This window comes from Hyperolius riggenbachi, chromosome 7 (assembly GCF_040937935.1).
Source record: "Hyperolius riggenbachi isolate aHypRig1 chromosome 7, aHypRig1.pri, whole genome shotgun sequence".
In the NCBI taxonomy this organism is placed as follows: domain Eukaryota; kingdom Metazoa; phylum Chordata; class Amphibia; order Anura; family Hyperoliidae; genus Hyperolius; species Hyperolius riggenbachi.
Window position 1 is genome coordinate 30,786,478 of NC_090652.1, and position 15,161 is coordinate 30,801,638.

The 15,161-nt window shown below is 45.1% G+C and overlaps 1 protein-coding gene across 1 annotated transcript in view; it reads right to left on the bottom strand.

Moving 5' to 3' along the window:
* LOC137524231 (sulfotransferase 1C2-like) overlaps positions 1-15,161 on the bottom strand; it is a 59,630-nt gene that overhangs the window by 3,023 nt on the left and 41,446 nt on the right. The window contains exons 2-8 of the mRNA XM_068243849.1: positions 8,574-8,663; positions 8,186-8,458; positions 6,452-6,580; positions 4,128-4,225; positions 1,050-1,176; positions 440-534; positions 184-364 (exon numbers count right to left, since the gene is read on the bottom strand). Of these exons, the coding sequence (XP_068099950.1) occupies positions 184-364; positions 440-534; positions 1,050-1,176; positions 4,128-4,225; positions 6,452-6,580; positions 8,186-8,357 (802 nt within the window). The 5' untranslated portion in view covers positions 8,358-8,458; positions 8,574-8,663. The remainder of the gene's footprint in view (positions 1-183; positions 365-439; positions 535-1,049; positions 1,177-4,127; positions 4,226-6,451; positions 6,581-8,185; positions 8,459-8,573; positions 8,664-15,161) is intronic.

The following is a 15,161-nucleotide window of genomic DNA, read 5'->3' on the forward strand; positions in this document are numbered from 1 at the left end:
TTCCTGTGTACCACAATTTACAAATCAAACAATTACTGGTCTGAGCCATGCTTATGCGCTTTGAGTCCTATGGGAGAAAAGCACTTCACAAATGTTATTTGTTGTTGTTTATATAATACTCAGCATTGCCTCTGGATTTTATGTACATCCATTTAATAATTCCTTATCTAAAGTGATGTTTACCTTTCCTCATGAAGGGTGAGATGGATTGGTCCATAACAAATGAAGGGATGGTACTGTAGTTGGCCATTGGATTGTCTTTCATAGCCTGAAAGGTTGTGTGTTGGTAGATCTTTTCCAAAATTTCCTCGGATATGTTTTTCCTCAAGAAATTCATTATTTTTCGGATCTCATGCTTTGGATTCTGCCAAGAATAAGCTACCATCAATTTATCTAGGAAGAGGCTGTCTTGTAGATTGTCTATCAGGCATCTACTCACCTCAATAATGTCCTCGTAGAAGAGGTAAAGTACTTCATGGTGATCTTTGGCATTCCACCAGCCGAGGACATGGTCAAACCAGCTTCCCCATGGCACTGGAGGGAAAGAGATGCACTGCTTAGTCAAAACATCATGTTCTCCATGCATCTGATTTGCTTTCAGACTTGTAACATTTCTGAAATTTCTTCAGAACACATTGGCCAGGAGGAATGAAGGTGATAAACATGGACCTCAACCAGGAGAGGTTGACATTAAATCTGTGGGACCTTTTCATGTGGCGGGCTAGACTCAGGACATGGCATGCTGTGTTTAGAGGAACAAAGTTATGCACGTGGGGTTTCTTTCTACTGGACATGTGTGGACCTTAGCTGCACATGCCCAGTCCAGATGCACTTGTCTACAGCTGGGAGTGCAGGCAGAAGATAAAGATGGACTCTGCTCTGGAACAGTTGTCTCCACGAGGATCTGGGAAGGTTGTCTACAGGCAGCTTCTATGGTGATCTCTACGCTAGTCATGTCTGTTTGTCAGTGTGGCTTAGTTTAGCATATACATGAATACTGGGAAATATATTCACATCTAGTAGAGCTTACAGGTGAAGCTGTTACTTACCATTCCCAGATAGGAACTCAGAGAAGTACAACTCCCAATCTCCGGAGTCCGGCAGACCCTTATTCATCTTCTGAAAGTGGAAGTAGGAGACCATGGAGTCTTTGGGATTCCTAGCCACGTATATAACCTATGAGGAATGTTCAGTATTCAGTATTTTATGGGCGGCCTGTACAGCAAGAGGTCTTCACGGATTCATCAACAGAATCATCCCTACCGTCTACAGATAGTCACATGTAACCCAGATTGTATGCAGCTTGGGCCTAGGCCAAGCCAGAATTGTATTTGATTGGCCGAAATCCAAGCTGCATTTAATTTGCATGTAAGCTGGAGCTATCGTCATCTCATTAACCATCTCTACTACCTTCCTTAAAGAGGCACTTAAGTGACAAAAATAAATTGAGTTTTACTCACCTGGGGCTTACCTCAGCCCCCTGCAGCTGATCGGTGCCCACGACGAGTCGCTCTGATGCTCCGGGTCCCGCTGGCGGCCACTTCCGGTTTCGCTGTCAGGACCCGTCAGGCTGGGGAACGCAGGTGATTCTACGCGTTCCCAGCCAAAATAGCACCCCTATGCGGCCATATGGCCGCATAGGGGTGCTATTTTGGCTGGGAACGCGTAGAAACAACCGCCTTCCCAGCCTGACGGGTCCTGACGGCGAAACCGGAAGTGGCCGCCAGCGGGACTCGGAGCATCAGAGCGACTCGTCGTGGGCACCGATCAGCTGCAGGGGGCTGAGGTAAGCCCCAGGTGAGTAAAACTCAATTTATTTTTGTCACTTAAGGTTCACTTTAATGGAAGAGTTTTATACCCTTGGGCTTCACTCATAGCAGCCAGTAAGAATGGATGACAGGTTGTGAGAACTTGGAGTAGCTTTTCTGGATCAGCCCAAAACCAGTGATGAGCACGAATTTCGAATGATCATAATTTTGCATTGTAATTTACAATTACGGTACAAAAATCGTAATTAATTCCGTAAGTAAACATAATATTATTAAGGTATGGTAGTTTTGTGTAGCGATGATTTTAATCTGCTAATTACAATTACATGAAATTTCTCATAATTTTTTTTCTTTTTTTGCAATTACGGCCATACATAATTAGAATTTTGTGAATTCAATTGTTTTTGTGTAATGCATTCATAATTCCACGTAATTACTGGTACATGAAATTTTGTGTATTTTCGTGCTGTCTTGCGGTTAATAGGAAAGCCCCCATACATGTTATCATCACCAAAGTTGCCACAAGAGTAAAAACAATCAAATAAATAATTTTTCAAAAAGACTGTCGTTTTTGAGCTAATCGATTTTGAAAATGCAAAGGAATAATAATGATTAAATTGACGTTTCTCTTTTTCAATAAGTAATTTTTTGAGTTGTTCTCACTCTTCCCCTTATCATACGTAGCAATTTTGGTGACAGCAGCGTGTATGGTGGCTTTGCTTTTACTGCTAAAATCTGCAATAAAATTACGTGAAATTTTGTGTTATTACGTGAACAAAGAGATTACACAAAACCAATTAAATGTCCAAATCTTAATTATGCATGGCCGTAATAAAAAAAAAACATGGAAAATTTCACGTCAATGTAATTAGCAGATTACCTTCATTACTACACAAAACTGGGCTCAAACCCACTAGCAGCATATGCCAGGCATGGGCAAACTCGGCCCTCCAGCTGTTACGGAACTACAAGTCCCACAATGCATTTGCCTTTATTAGTCATGACTGTGTCTGTCCTGCAATGCATTGTGGGACTCGTAGTTCCTTAACAGCTGGAGAGTCAAGTTTGCCCATGCCGCTCTAATCGCTAGTGATTTGAAAAATCTCTTGCTAATGCAGTGCTATGGGGGATTTTTATAAAATCACATCGCTCAAGTGGGATCACACACACAGTATAACATTAGCAAGAGCTTTTCAATTCGCATAGCGCTCAGAAAAGCGCTGCTAGTGGATTCCAGGCCTTAGTAAGAGATTGAGTAAACCGTGCTAAGTGTTAGCATGCCTGTGAAAAACCCAATATCACACCTAAAGTTAGTTTAGGCGTGATAAATTCACATCACGCACAAAGTGCATTGGGTGCGACATTAAGGTCGCACCCAATGCGACCTTTATAGGCGCATTGGGTGTGCCGTTTTGGTCGCACCGCGATGCAACGTTTCACACGCACTGCGCTATGCGTGAGCAAAGTTTTGCACGTGGGACTTTGCGCGCGATGTGAATTTAGTAAACGGTGCTAACCCAGTTAGCACCCTAGTTATCACGCCCAAAGTCTTTAGGCGTGCTAACTGGGTTAGCACCATTTACTGAATCAAGCTCATAGAACTTCATGAAACTAAAAAGACAACTTTAAGCCCCAGCAACCAACTCATGTGCATCCTAAAAAGGCCCTGTAGTGAAATATCGTAGAATGCAGTGAACTGTTCAGGATACCCACTTTTACAGTACTGCCCTCACACGGATGTTTAGCCTAGGCTAATTAGCTATGCACAAATATTTTGTTAGGCCACATGAAGGTAGTAAATAATAATATGTGGGATGCAGGGCCGGTTCTCTCATGAAGCAAGGTGAAACATTTGCATCAGGCGCAGGGATTACAGGGGCGGCATGTTTGTACTGTGTTTACACTAACAGCATGCAGTCAGAGTAGGAGGAGAAGTGAGAGGAGAGTGAGGTGAAGAGGTCATCATTGGGGAAAAGCAGCTTGTTGTGCTGTGTGAGGAGTCTGACAGTGAGTGAGGAGGGGGGAGGCAGGAGAGCAGCAGTGGTTCATTTGACTTGCACAGCAGAAGGGAGGAGGTGCTGTGCTGACTGAGGAGGAATGGAGTGGCTGAGGGTGAGCAGTTTGTTGGTCACAGACTCACAGCCAGCCGGTGTGCTATTGTGTTGAGCTGCAGCATGTCATGTAAGAACATTAAATGAAGTAGAGTAAGTAGAAATCGAGGGGGGGGGGGGGGTTAGATATCCCCACAAGTTTGCAGCAAAAAGTCTACTCCCTGGTGGGATGGGTTTTTTAGTAAAGCAACCCCATGCCTTGTACTGGTTAATATTTATTTTCCCTATTCCCCTCTTGTTTTCTCACCTTGCAGTCCTGCTTCCAAAACGATGGAGGCAGCAGATTGACGGGGAGGTGAGTTTTTAGGATCCGTGGTGGCTTCATACTCTCTGCCAGCTGCAGCCCTTCAAACATAAAGAGATGAGGTGTTACCATACTTCTGAGACAGCACAGCCCATCCCACATTTCAACATGAAGAGGAGAGCGGCCATGATCACATTTCTGACTCTTGTTGGACATGTTCCGGGGGTCCTCTCATGACAATGGTGGTGGCCAGGAGAACATGGGAAACCTCTCCAGGATCCAGAGCCTTCCTGCTTCTTAGGTAAGTATTTGATTTTTGTTATTGTATTTTGCCTCAGGTACACTTTAACTGCTTCCCGGCCGCCTAACGCCGATGGGGCGGGGTTTTGCAGGAGATGGCGCGTGTCCCGACGCATGCACATCTCCGCTTGAATGACTGCCGCTAGGAGACTGTTAGACGCCGTCTATTTACATTGTACAGTGCTGGGATCTACGGCAGCGCGTCACTGGGGACAGCTGTGTCACTCAGCTGTCACCAGGAGAGGCTCATAGGCTGATGCCTATGACAGCCAATCTCAGGGATTGACTAGTGGGGGAGGGAGGGGGTAGTGTAAAAAAAAAAAGTACATTTTATTACGAAAATAATAACAAAATTAATAAAAATAAAACAAGAGCCTCCAGCAGCGATCAGAGCCCACCATCAGAAATCTCTGTTGGTGGGCGGAAAAGGGGACAAGATTCATTTATGTACTCAATTGTATGGCTCTGCAACGAGCTCTTAAAGCTGCAGAACACCAATTATTAAAAAATAGCCTGGTCACTACGGGAGTGTAAGCCTGTGGTCCTAAAGTGGTTAAAGCGGACCTGAACTCAGAACTTTCTCTCTTCCCTAAAAGATAAGCAACAGCATAATAACCTTTAAAGAAAAAAAACATCTCTTTGTTACAGCTGATAGAAATCCTGCAATAAATCTGCAGTGTGTCTACTTATTGCTTTCATGGAAGCAGGAATGGGTTTAACATCCCGTGTTTACAAATTACCTTCTTTGCCAAGGCAGCCAGCTGACAAAGATTAGAGATCAAATTACAGTGGTGATTAGTTACAGATGAGGGGGGATTAGACAGGCTAAATGCTCTAAATACATACAGGGTGCGTTTCTCTACGTTTTCCTTCTGTCCTGTGCAAGAGTTCAGGTCCACTTTAAAGGGACTCCGATCACCTCTCATGGGCATGCCTTTAAGACTCCGACCAGTACTGCAAAGTACTTAAAGATGCATACCATTCTGTAGCTTGTCCTCTCCTCTTTCATTTGATGCCTGAATCGCCGTTCTACACCAAATAGTTTCCGTTCGACTTCAATTTAAATATCATGGCTGCCATCTTGGCTATGTTATAACTTCCGGGTCACCCCTGTCTTCTCTGCTAGAGAAGTGCATCACTGAATGAAACAGGAAGAGGAAGTGACACGCATGGCCATTGCAAGAGGCTCTTCCAGAGGAGTCATAGCACGACTTTGTTGGAAGTCGCCTGTCTTAAAGGCATGCCCATGAGAGGTGCTCGGACTCCCTTTAAGTCTGTATTGAAAGGTGCACTGCTGCAGGAAAGCAGAGCTACACCGTGGAGTTTAAAATTTAAATACATTTCCCATTTGACAGAAATACCTATAATGTACACTTATTGATAAGGCTGCTCTGAGAATTTGCCTTACAATGAAGTGAAGAGGCGGCACACTACTGGCTTTGCTGATAAAGCATGTATTGTATCACGACAGAACAGAACACTACATGTTACGAACCATCACGGCCCTTCATCAGGTGTACAGCTGCAAAAATTTGCCTTGTTTAAAGAGAATCTGTACTCTAATATTCTTACAATAAAAAGCATACCATTCTATTCCTTATTTTCTCCTGTGCCCCTCTGTGCTGTTTCTGCCACTCTCTGCTGCAATCCTGGCTTGTAATTAACAGTTTTAGGCAGTGTTTACAAACAAACTAACCAGCTTCTAATAGGCTCAGCTAAGCATAGTTGTTTGAGTCATTCAGAGTGTGCAGGGGGCCTGCAGAGGGTGCGTATCGCTTCTACCAATCACAAGCAGCCCTGCACATTCCACACAATCAAGCCTTAGCCCGACAGACACGACAGAGGAAAGATACATTGATTTATTACAGAGACAGTGCAGTTAGGAAAGACTGCAGTAAGCCAGAGCAGATTAGAACAGGCATAGGAACTTATAGGATAGAAGAACTAAGGCTGAAAATTTTGTTACAGAGTCTCTTTAAGTTTGGGTTCAGTTGTCCTTTAAATGTCTCGAGGTTCTTACAACTTACCGGATGGGACAGGTTTGGGGGCTACAGCCTCCAGGAAGGGGTGTCTGTCATAGGTTGGTGCTCTGCGGCATCTGTCTGCATTGCCATCCATGTAGATCATATCCACGATCTCCTGCACCCAGGTGATGCCTAGCAGAGAACAGCAAGGACAAACATTGGGCATCAGAAATTGTCTGGCCAATAAAATTCAAAGTGGAACCAATGCCAGAAAGCTTGGATAGAGTGGAGAAGGTGTTCAGGACTCTCAACCTCTCATAGCTGACTTTACCACTAATAGCTCATATACATGTCCAACAAAAGCGCATGACCAACCCGATGGCATGACCGACCGTATGATCAAGCGATTGCACAACTTGTATTTTCCGTACACCCTCCAACTGAACGACCAACTCATTTGCATACTGCTCATGCAAGTGGAACGAAGGCCTGCTTGATATGGCTGCATTCAAAACAAGTACAAGTCGTTCAAACGACTTGTACAAACGTGGCCAACTGCACAATATCAGCCCAACAGTTGTGAGAGTTGATCCACCGCTTGGATTGCGCAAACCGCCTGTTATCAGTCGATCCTCTAGTCATTTGTCACGCGTTCACCCGCCCAACTATCGTCCAGCAGACCAAGGCGGTAGTTGCACGTGTGTACGATCCTTAACAGCATTTTTCAGTTCGCTCATGGATTGCAAAATGTCAGGTACAGTGAAACTAATGAAAACCGCGATGAATCTTTCCACTAGTACAATCTTTTTGCAATGCAAATTTCTGCTGAGCGCGGGCATGTGTGGGGTGCAGTCCTCATGCCCACCGCTCGCCCCGTTCACCTACGTTCCCGTCCATTTGCTTGTAAATGCCCCCGTAAGTCATGCCAGGTTGGCCTGGTTGCACACTACTGTACAATGGCTCCGATAGCTGTGGAGTTGATAATACATAACGACTCATAGTATCCTTTTTAGCAACCTTGGGTATCTTTTAAAGAAAACCTGAGACAAAGTAAAAAAAAGTATTAATACTTACCTGTCGCTTCCTCCAGCTCCATGTACACCGTTTCCTCCCTCGCTGTCCTCCCCGGCCACACTGTTGGGCTGCAGTCTTGCCCAGTATTGGGGCTTCAGTTGTGCCAGTTGGGGTCCACTGCGCATGCGTGGCTGGGCCGCATGTACCCCCATGGCACTCCCATTGCTGGAAGAGTTCTGGCCTGCCTAATACGATGAGCATGATGGGACCAAGCCGTGCATGCGCAGTGGACCCTGACTGGCACATCTGGAGCCCTAATACCGGGCGAGGTTGCAGACTAACGTCTGTAGAGGATGGTGAGGGCGGCAATGGTGTACACAGGGCTGGAGGAAGCATTGCTGTAATTACATGCACCTCATTTACCATCTCTGTTGAGAGCACCTCTCACCCTTACCTATCCACAGGGGCATAACTACAGGGGAGCAACCCCTGTGACCACAGGGGGCCCAAAACTGTAAGGGGGCCCCAACTGCTATTCCCCGCCCTCTGATATAGTAGGTCCATCCTTGAGATCAGGTGTTTTTGTGTCTACAATGTCCACACATTTTCTGACCCCTGCAAGATGGGCCTCCAGGCTGTGAGGGTCACCATGATGGGGGGGCCATGATTTGTAGTTATGCCCCTGCCTATCCACACAATAAACAGAAACATGGCCAACCATTCTGTGCCACACCCTGGAGACCGTTGCCTCAGGTTGGAGGATGTTTTGCTGTAGATCGGTACCTGCTTTTGGATACGCCGCCACCACAAGGTCTTCAGGGTGTGCCTGGAAACTGGAAATATCGCTCCAAGTGTCACATATCCTTTGATCCAGGGGAACTCCTCTGATATGTCCCATGAGTGGTCTCTCCATGACGTAACCGATAAAATGCTGTGCATTCCGCTCAAAGGCCATGATGTTGGACCAAAATAGAAGACCAGGGAGAAGACAGATATAGCCTGTTAATTTGGTGGAGATGAAGGAACGCGGAGGTGCTCGGAATTCCAAAGAGAGGACTGAAGGGGAGAAAACACACACAGGTTAAACAGGGAACCAGAAAGGATCAAAACTGGGCTTCAACATCTCTTGAAGACTCTTGAGCCGGTTTCTATGGAGATGCTCCAAACTTACATTGATGGAAATTCCTCCACGCCGTCTTCTTCTCTCATCTATTCACAGGCCCAGACTGTACGGCACTTGCCAAATGAGATGCCTATCAAACTAAGCCAAAGTATTAGGTTGGGGGAGGGATAATACTGATTCTCTATAGCTTTTTATTTTTTTTTAGAAAAGCTTGTCTGTTGCTCTGCAATGCATCATTGTCACCTATTTTTAGGTAAAAGTTTTTAGGTAAATGGAAAAAAATTTTTTTTACTAACCTCAGTAGGGGAAAACATTGACCTCCTTAGCGGTAACCCCGAGTCAGGCTCGGGCTGGAAATCCGCAGCTCAGAGAGGTAACCCTAAGCCTGACTTGGGGTAGCCTCCCTCAACCCATACCTACCCCTTAACCCTCTGCAATGACATACCTGATCCGTGCGCCCGCAATGTACCTAGTTCTTCCAGCTTGCGCTCCACGGTATCCTCTCCCAGAGATCGCCGCAGGCACATGCGTCTCAAGCGGCACATGGGTGATACGCGTCACAGCACGCGTCTGCCCTATGCGAACAGGCGCGGTGCGTCCCAGAAGAGACGTCATGCAGGCTTCTTAAGGGATCCGGAGACGCCGCGCCGTGCCAGTTATAGCGAAAGCTGGGCTTGCTAGGCATTAGAATGCTGTTGCTCTGTTGCTACTTATATTGTTATTGTGATTTTCTGTGTATGACCTGGACTGTATTCTGACCACCCGATTGCCTGATCCTTAAGTCTGTATTTGATATCCTGTGTAACGACCCGGTCTGTACTCTGACCACCCGATTGCTTGATTCCTAAGTCTGTATTTGATATCCTGTGTAATGACCCAGCCTGTACTTTGACCTCCCGATTGCCTGATCCCTAAGTCTGTATGATATCCTGTGTAACGAGCCAGCCTGTACTCTGACCACCCGATTGCCTGATTCCTAAGTCTGTATTTGATATCCTGTGTAATGACCCAGCCTGTATGCTGACCACCTGATTGCCTGATTCCTAAGTCTGTATATGATATCCTGTGTAACGACCTGGCCTGTACTCTGACCACCCGATTGCCTGATCCCTAAGTCTGTATTTGATATCCAGGGCCGGTTCAAGTAACAATTAGGCCCTAGGGCAAAATTAGCCTGGGGGCCCCCAACAGACACCCGCGACCAAAAAGTGTCAATAGAGGCCCTTTGTTGCAGCCAAATTTCCTTCCTGGGCCCCTGAGCTGGCTGCTGACCCTCCCTCAATCACCTCCCAACTTAACAGACTCTGCAGAGTCCCTGGGGAGCAACAGTTAAGATGAGGGAGGGACACCTTGGGGGCCCCTACAGACTCTGGGGCCCTGGAGCAATTGCCCATTTTTTCCTATGGTAGCTCCGGCCCTGTTGATATCCTGTGTAACGACCCAGCCTGTACGCTGACCACCCGATTGCCTAATTCCTAAGTCTGTATTTGATATCCTGTGTAACGACCCGGCCTGTACTCTGACCACCCGATTGCCTAATTCCTAAGTCTGTAATGATACGCTGTGTCGGATCAGTTAATTGAAGCGCAAGTTGAAATGGGCGCGGTTATTCCCAATATATCGGCTACATCTCTCAGTCACGGCGCAGACTGTATAAAATGGGCGTATTAAACGGCTATGCGTATGCCGCTGTAACTCACGTCTGTGCCTGCGGCTATGGCTCTCTTTAGAGTATTAGAGGCTTTAATTTTTTGCGGCTATGGTAATATGGGTCTCTTTCGATTATTAATTAATTTGATTTTGTTTTTTTGTGGCTATGGCTCTGTGACTCTCGTGACATCTGAGCCTGCAGCTTTATGTGGGAGACACTTGTGACATCTTCAGCACACAAAGCTATAAAAATATAGTATGCACTGATGCTTCTTAAATCCTATGTTTAACTCTGTAGCTGTAGTATAAAACAGGGGTCCCCAACCACCGGGCCGTGGCTCACTGCTGGTCCGTGGGCAGTTTTCAGTCAGGCCGAGGCGGATCTGGCCTCTCGCCCTACCCACGGCCGCCGCTTCTGTTACCTTATGAGCTGGCGGCCGCTTACTCTTTTACATTCTCCCGCAGCCCCTCTCCTCTTTGCAGCATCTCCTATTACAGCAGCGCAGCCTACTAGCTATACAGGGGCAACTATATTAGCTATACAGGGGCAACTATACTAGCTATACAGGGGCAACTATACTAGCTATACAGGGGCAACTATACTAGCTATACAGAGGCAACTATACTAGCTATACAGGGGCAACTATACTAGCTATACAGAGGCAACTATACTAGCTATACAGGGGCAACTATACTAGCTATACAGGGGCAACTATACTAGCTATACAGAGGCAACTATACTAGCTATACAGAGGCAACTATACTAGCTATACAGGGGCAACTATACTAGCTATACAGGGGCAACTATACTAGCTATACAGAGGCAACTATACTAGCTATACAGGGGCAACTATACTAGCTATACAGGGGCAACTATACTAGCTATACAGGGGCAACTATACTAGCTATACAGGGGCAACTATACTAGCTATACAGAGGCAACTATACTAGCTATACAGAGGCAACTATACTAGCTATACAGAGGCAACTATACTAGCTATACAGGGGCAACTATACTAGCTATACAGGGGCAGCTATACTAGCAATACAGGGGCAACTATACTAGCAATACAGGGGCAACTATACTAGCAATACAGGGGCAACTATACTAGCTATACAGAGGCAACTATACTAGCTATACAGGGGCAACTATACTAGCTATACAGGGGCAACTATACTAGCTATACAGAGGCAACTATACTAGCTATACAGGGGCAACTATACTAGCTATACAGGGGCAACTATACTAGCAATACAGGGGCAACTATACTAGCAATACAGGGGCAACTATACTAGCAATACAGGGGCAACTATACTAGCTATACAGAGGCAACTATACTAGCTATACAGGGGCAACTATACTAGCTATACAGGGGCAACTATACTAGCAATACAGGGGCAACTATACTAGCTATACAGAGGCAACTATATTAGCTATACAGGGGCAACTATACTAGCTATACAGGGGCAACTATACTAGCTATACAGGGGCAACTATACTAGCTATACAGAGGCAACTATACTAGCTATACAGAGGCAACTATACTAGCAATACAGGGGCAACTATACTAGCTATACAGGGGCAACTATATTAGCTATACAGGGGCAACTATACTAGCTATACAGGGGCAACTATACTAGCTATACAGGGGCAACTATACTAGCTATACAGGGGCAACTATACTAGCTATACAGGGGCAACTATACTAGCTATACAGGGGCAACTATACTAGCTATACAGGGGCAACTATACTAGCTATACAGGGGCAACTATACTAGCTATACAGGGGCAACTATACTAGCTATACAGGGGCAACTATACTAGCTATACAGGGGCAACTATACTAGCTATACAGGGGCAACTATATTAGCTATACAGGGGCAACTATACTAGCTATACAGAGGCAACTATACTAGCTATACAGGGGCAACTATACTAGCTATACAGAGGCAACTATACTAGCTATACAGGGGCAACTATACTAGCTATACAGAGGCAACTATACTAGCAATACAGGGGCAACTATACTAGCAATACAGGGGCAACTATACTAGCAATACAGGGGCAACTATACTAGCTATACAGAGGCAACTATACTAGCTATACAGAGGCAACTATACTAGCTATACAGGGGCAACTATACTAGCTATACAGAGGCAACTATACTAGCTATACAGGGGCAACTATACTAGCTATACAGAGGCAACTATACTAGCTATACAGAGGCAACTATACTAGCTATACAGGGGCAACTATACTAGCTATACAGGGGCAACTATACTAGCTATACAGAGGCAACTATACTAGCTATACAGAGGCAACTATACAGAGGCAACTATACTAGCTATACAGGGGCAACTATACTAGCTATACAGAGGCAACTATACTAGCTATACAGGGGCAACTATACTAGCTATACAGGGGCAACTATACTAGCAATACAGGGGCAACTATACTAGCTATACAGGGGCAACTATACTAGCTATACAGGGGCAACTATACTAGCTATACAGAGGCAACTATACTAGCTATACAGAGGCAACTATACTAGCTATACAGGGGCAACTATACTAGCTATACAGGGGCAACTATACTAGCTATACAGAGGCAACTATACTAGCTATACAGGGGCAACTATACTAGCTATACAGGGGCAACTATACTAGCAATACAGGGGCAACTATACTAGCTATACAGAGGCAACTATATTAGCTATACAGGGGCAACTATACTAGCTATACAGGGGCAACTATACTAGCTATACAGGGGCAACTATACTAGCTATACAGGGGCAACTATACTAGCTATACAGAGGCAACTATACTAGCAATACAGGGGCAACTATACTAGCTATACAGGGGCAACTATATTAGCTATACAGGGGCAACTATACTAGCTATACAGGGGCAACTATACTAGCTATACAGGGGCAACTATACTAGCTATACAGGGGCAACTATACTAGCTATACAGGGGCAACTATACTAGCTATACAGGGGCAACTATACTAGCTATACAGGGGCAACTATACTAGCTATACAGGGGCAACTATACTAGCTATACAGGGGCAACTATACTAGCTATACAGGGGCAACTATACTAGCTATACAGGGGCAACTATATTAGCTATACAGGGGCAACTATACTAGCTATACAGAGGCAACTATACTAGCTATACAGGGGCAACTATACTAGCTATACAGAGGCAACTATACTAGCTATACAGGGGCAACTATACTAGCTATACAGGGGCAACTATACTAGCTATACAGGGGCAACTATACTAGCTATACAGGGGCAACTATACTAGCTATACAGAGGCAACTATACTAGCTATACAGGGGCAACTATACTAGCTATACAGGGGCAACTATACTAGCAATACAGGGGCAACTATACTAGCTATACAGGGGCAACTATACTAGCAATACAGGGGCAACTATACTAGCTATACAGGGGCAACAATACTAGCTATACAGGGGCAACAATACTAGCTATACAGGGGCAACTATACTAGCAATACAGGGGCAACTATACTAGCAATACAGGGGCAACTATACTAGCAATACAGGGGCAACTATACTAGCAATACAGGGGCAACTATACTAGCTATACAGGGGCAACTATACTAGCTATACAGAGGCAACTATACTAGCTATACAGGGGCAACTATACTAGCTATACAGGGGCAACTATACTAGCTATACAGGGGCAACTATATTAGCTATACAGGGGCAACTATACTAGCTATACAGAGGCAACTATACTAGCTATACAGGGGCAACTATACTAGCTATACAGAGGCAACTATACTAGCTATACAGGGGCAACTATACTAGCTATACAGGGGCAACTATACTAGCTATACAGGGGCAACTATACTGGCAATACAGGGGCAACTATACTAGCAATACATGGGCAACTATACTAGCTATACAGGGGCAACTATACTAGCAATACAGGGGCAACTATACTAGCAATACAGGGGCAACTATACTAGCTATAAAGGGGCAACTATACTAGCAATACAGGGGCAACTATACTAGCTATACAGGGGCAACTATACTAGCAATACAGGGGCAACTATACTAGCAATACAGGGGCAACTATACTAGCTATACAGGGGCAACTATACTAGCTATACAGGGGCAACTATACTAGCTATACAGGGGCAACAATATTAGCTATACAGGGGCAACTATACTAGCTATACAGAGGCAACTATACTAGCTATACAGGGGCAACTATACAAGCTATACAGGGGCAACTATACTAGCTATACAGGGGCAACAATATTAGCTATACAGGGGCAACTATACTAGCTATACAGAGGCAACTATACTAGCAATACAGGGGCAACTATACTAGCAATACAGGGGCAACTATACTAGCAATACAGGGGCAACTATACTAGCAATACAGGGGCAACTATACTAGCAATACAGGGGCAACTATACTAGCAATACAGGGGCAACTATACTAGCTATACAGAGGCAACTATACTAGCAATACAGGGGCAACTATACTAGCAATACAGGGGCAACTATACTAGCAATACAGGGGCAACTATACTAGCTATACAGGGGCAACTATACTAGCAATACAGGGGCAACTATACTAGCTATACAGGGGCAACTATACTAGCAATACAGGGGCAACTATACTAGCTATACAGGGGCAACTATACTAGCTATACAGGGGCAACTATACAAGCTATACAGGGGCAACTATACTAGCTATACAGGGGCAACTATACTAGCTATACAGGGGCAACTATACGAGCAATACAGGGGCAACTATACTAGCTATACGAGGCAACTATACTAGCTATACAGGGGCAACTATACTAGCAATACAGGCAACTATACTAGCAATACAGGGGCAACTATACTAGCTATACAGGTGCAAGACTATACTAGCTATACAGGGGCAACTATACTAGCAATACAGGGGGCAACTATACTAGCAATACTGGGGCAACTATA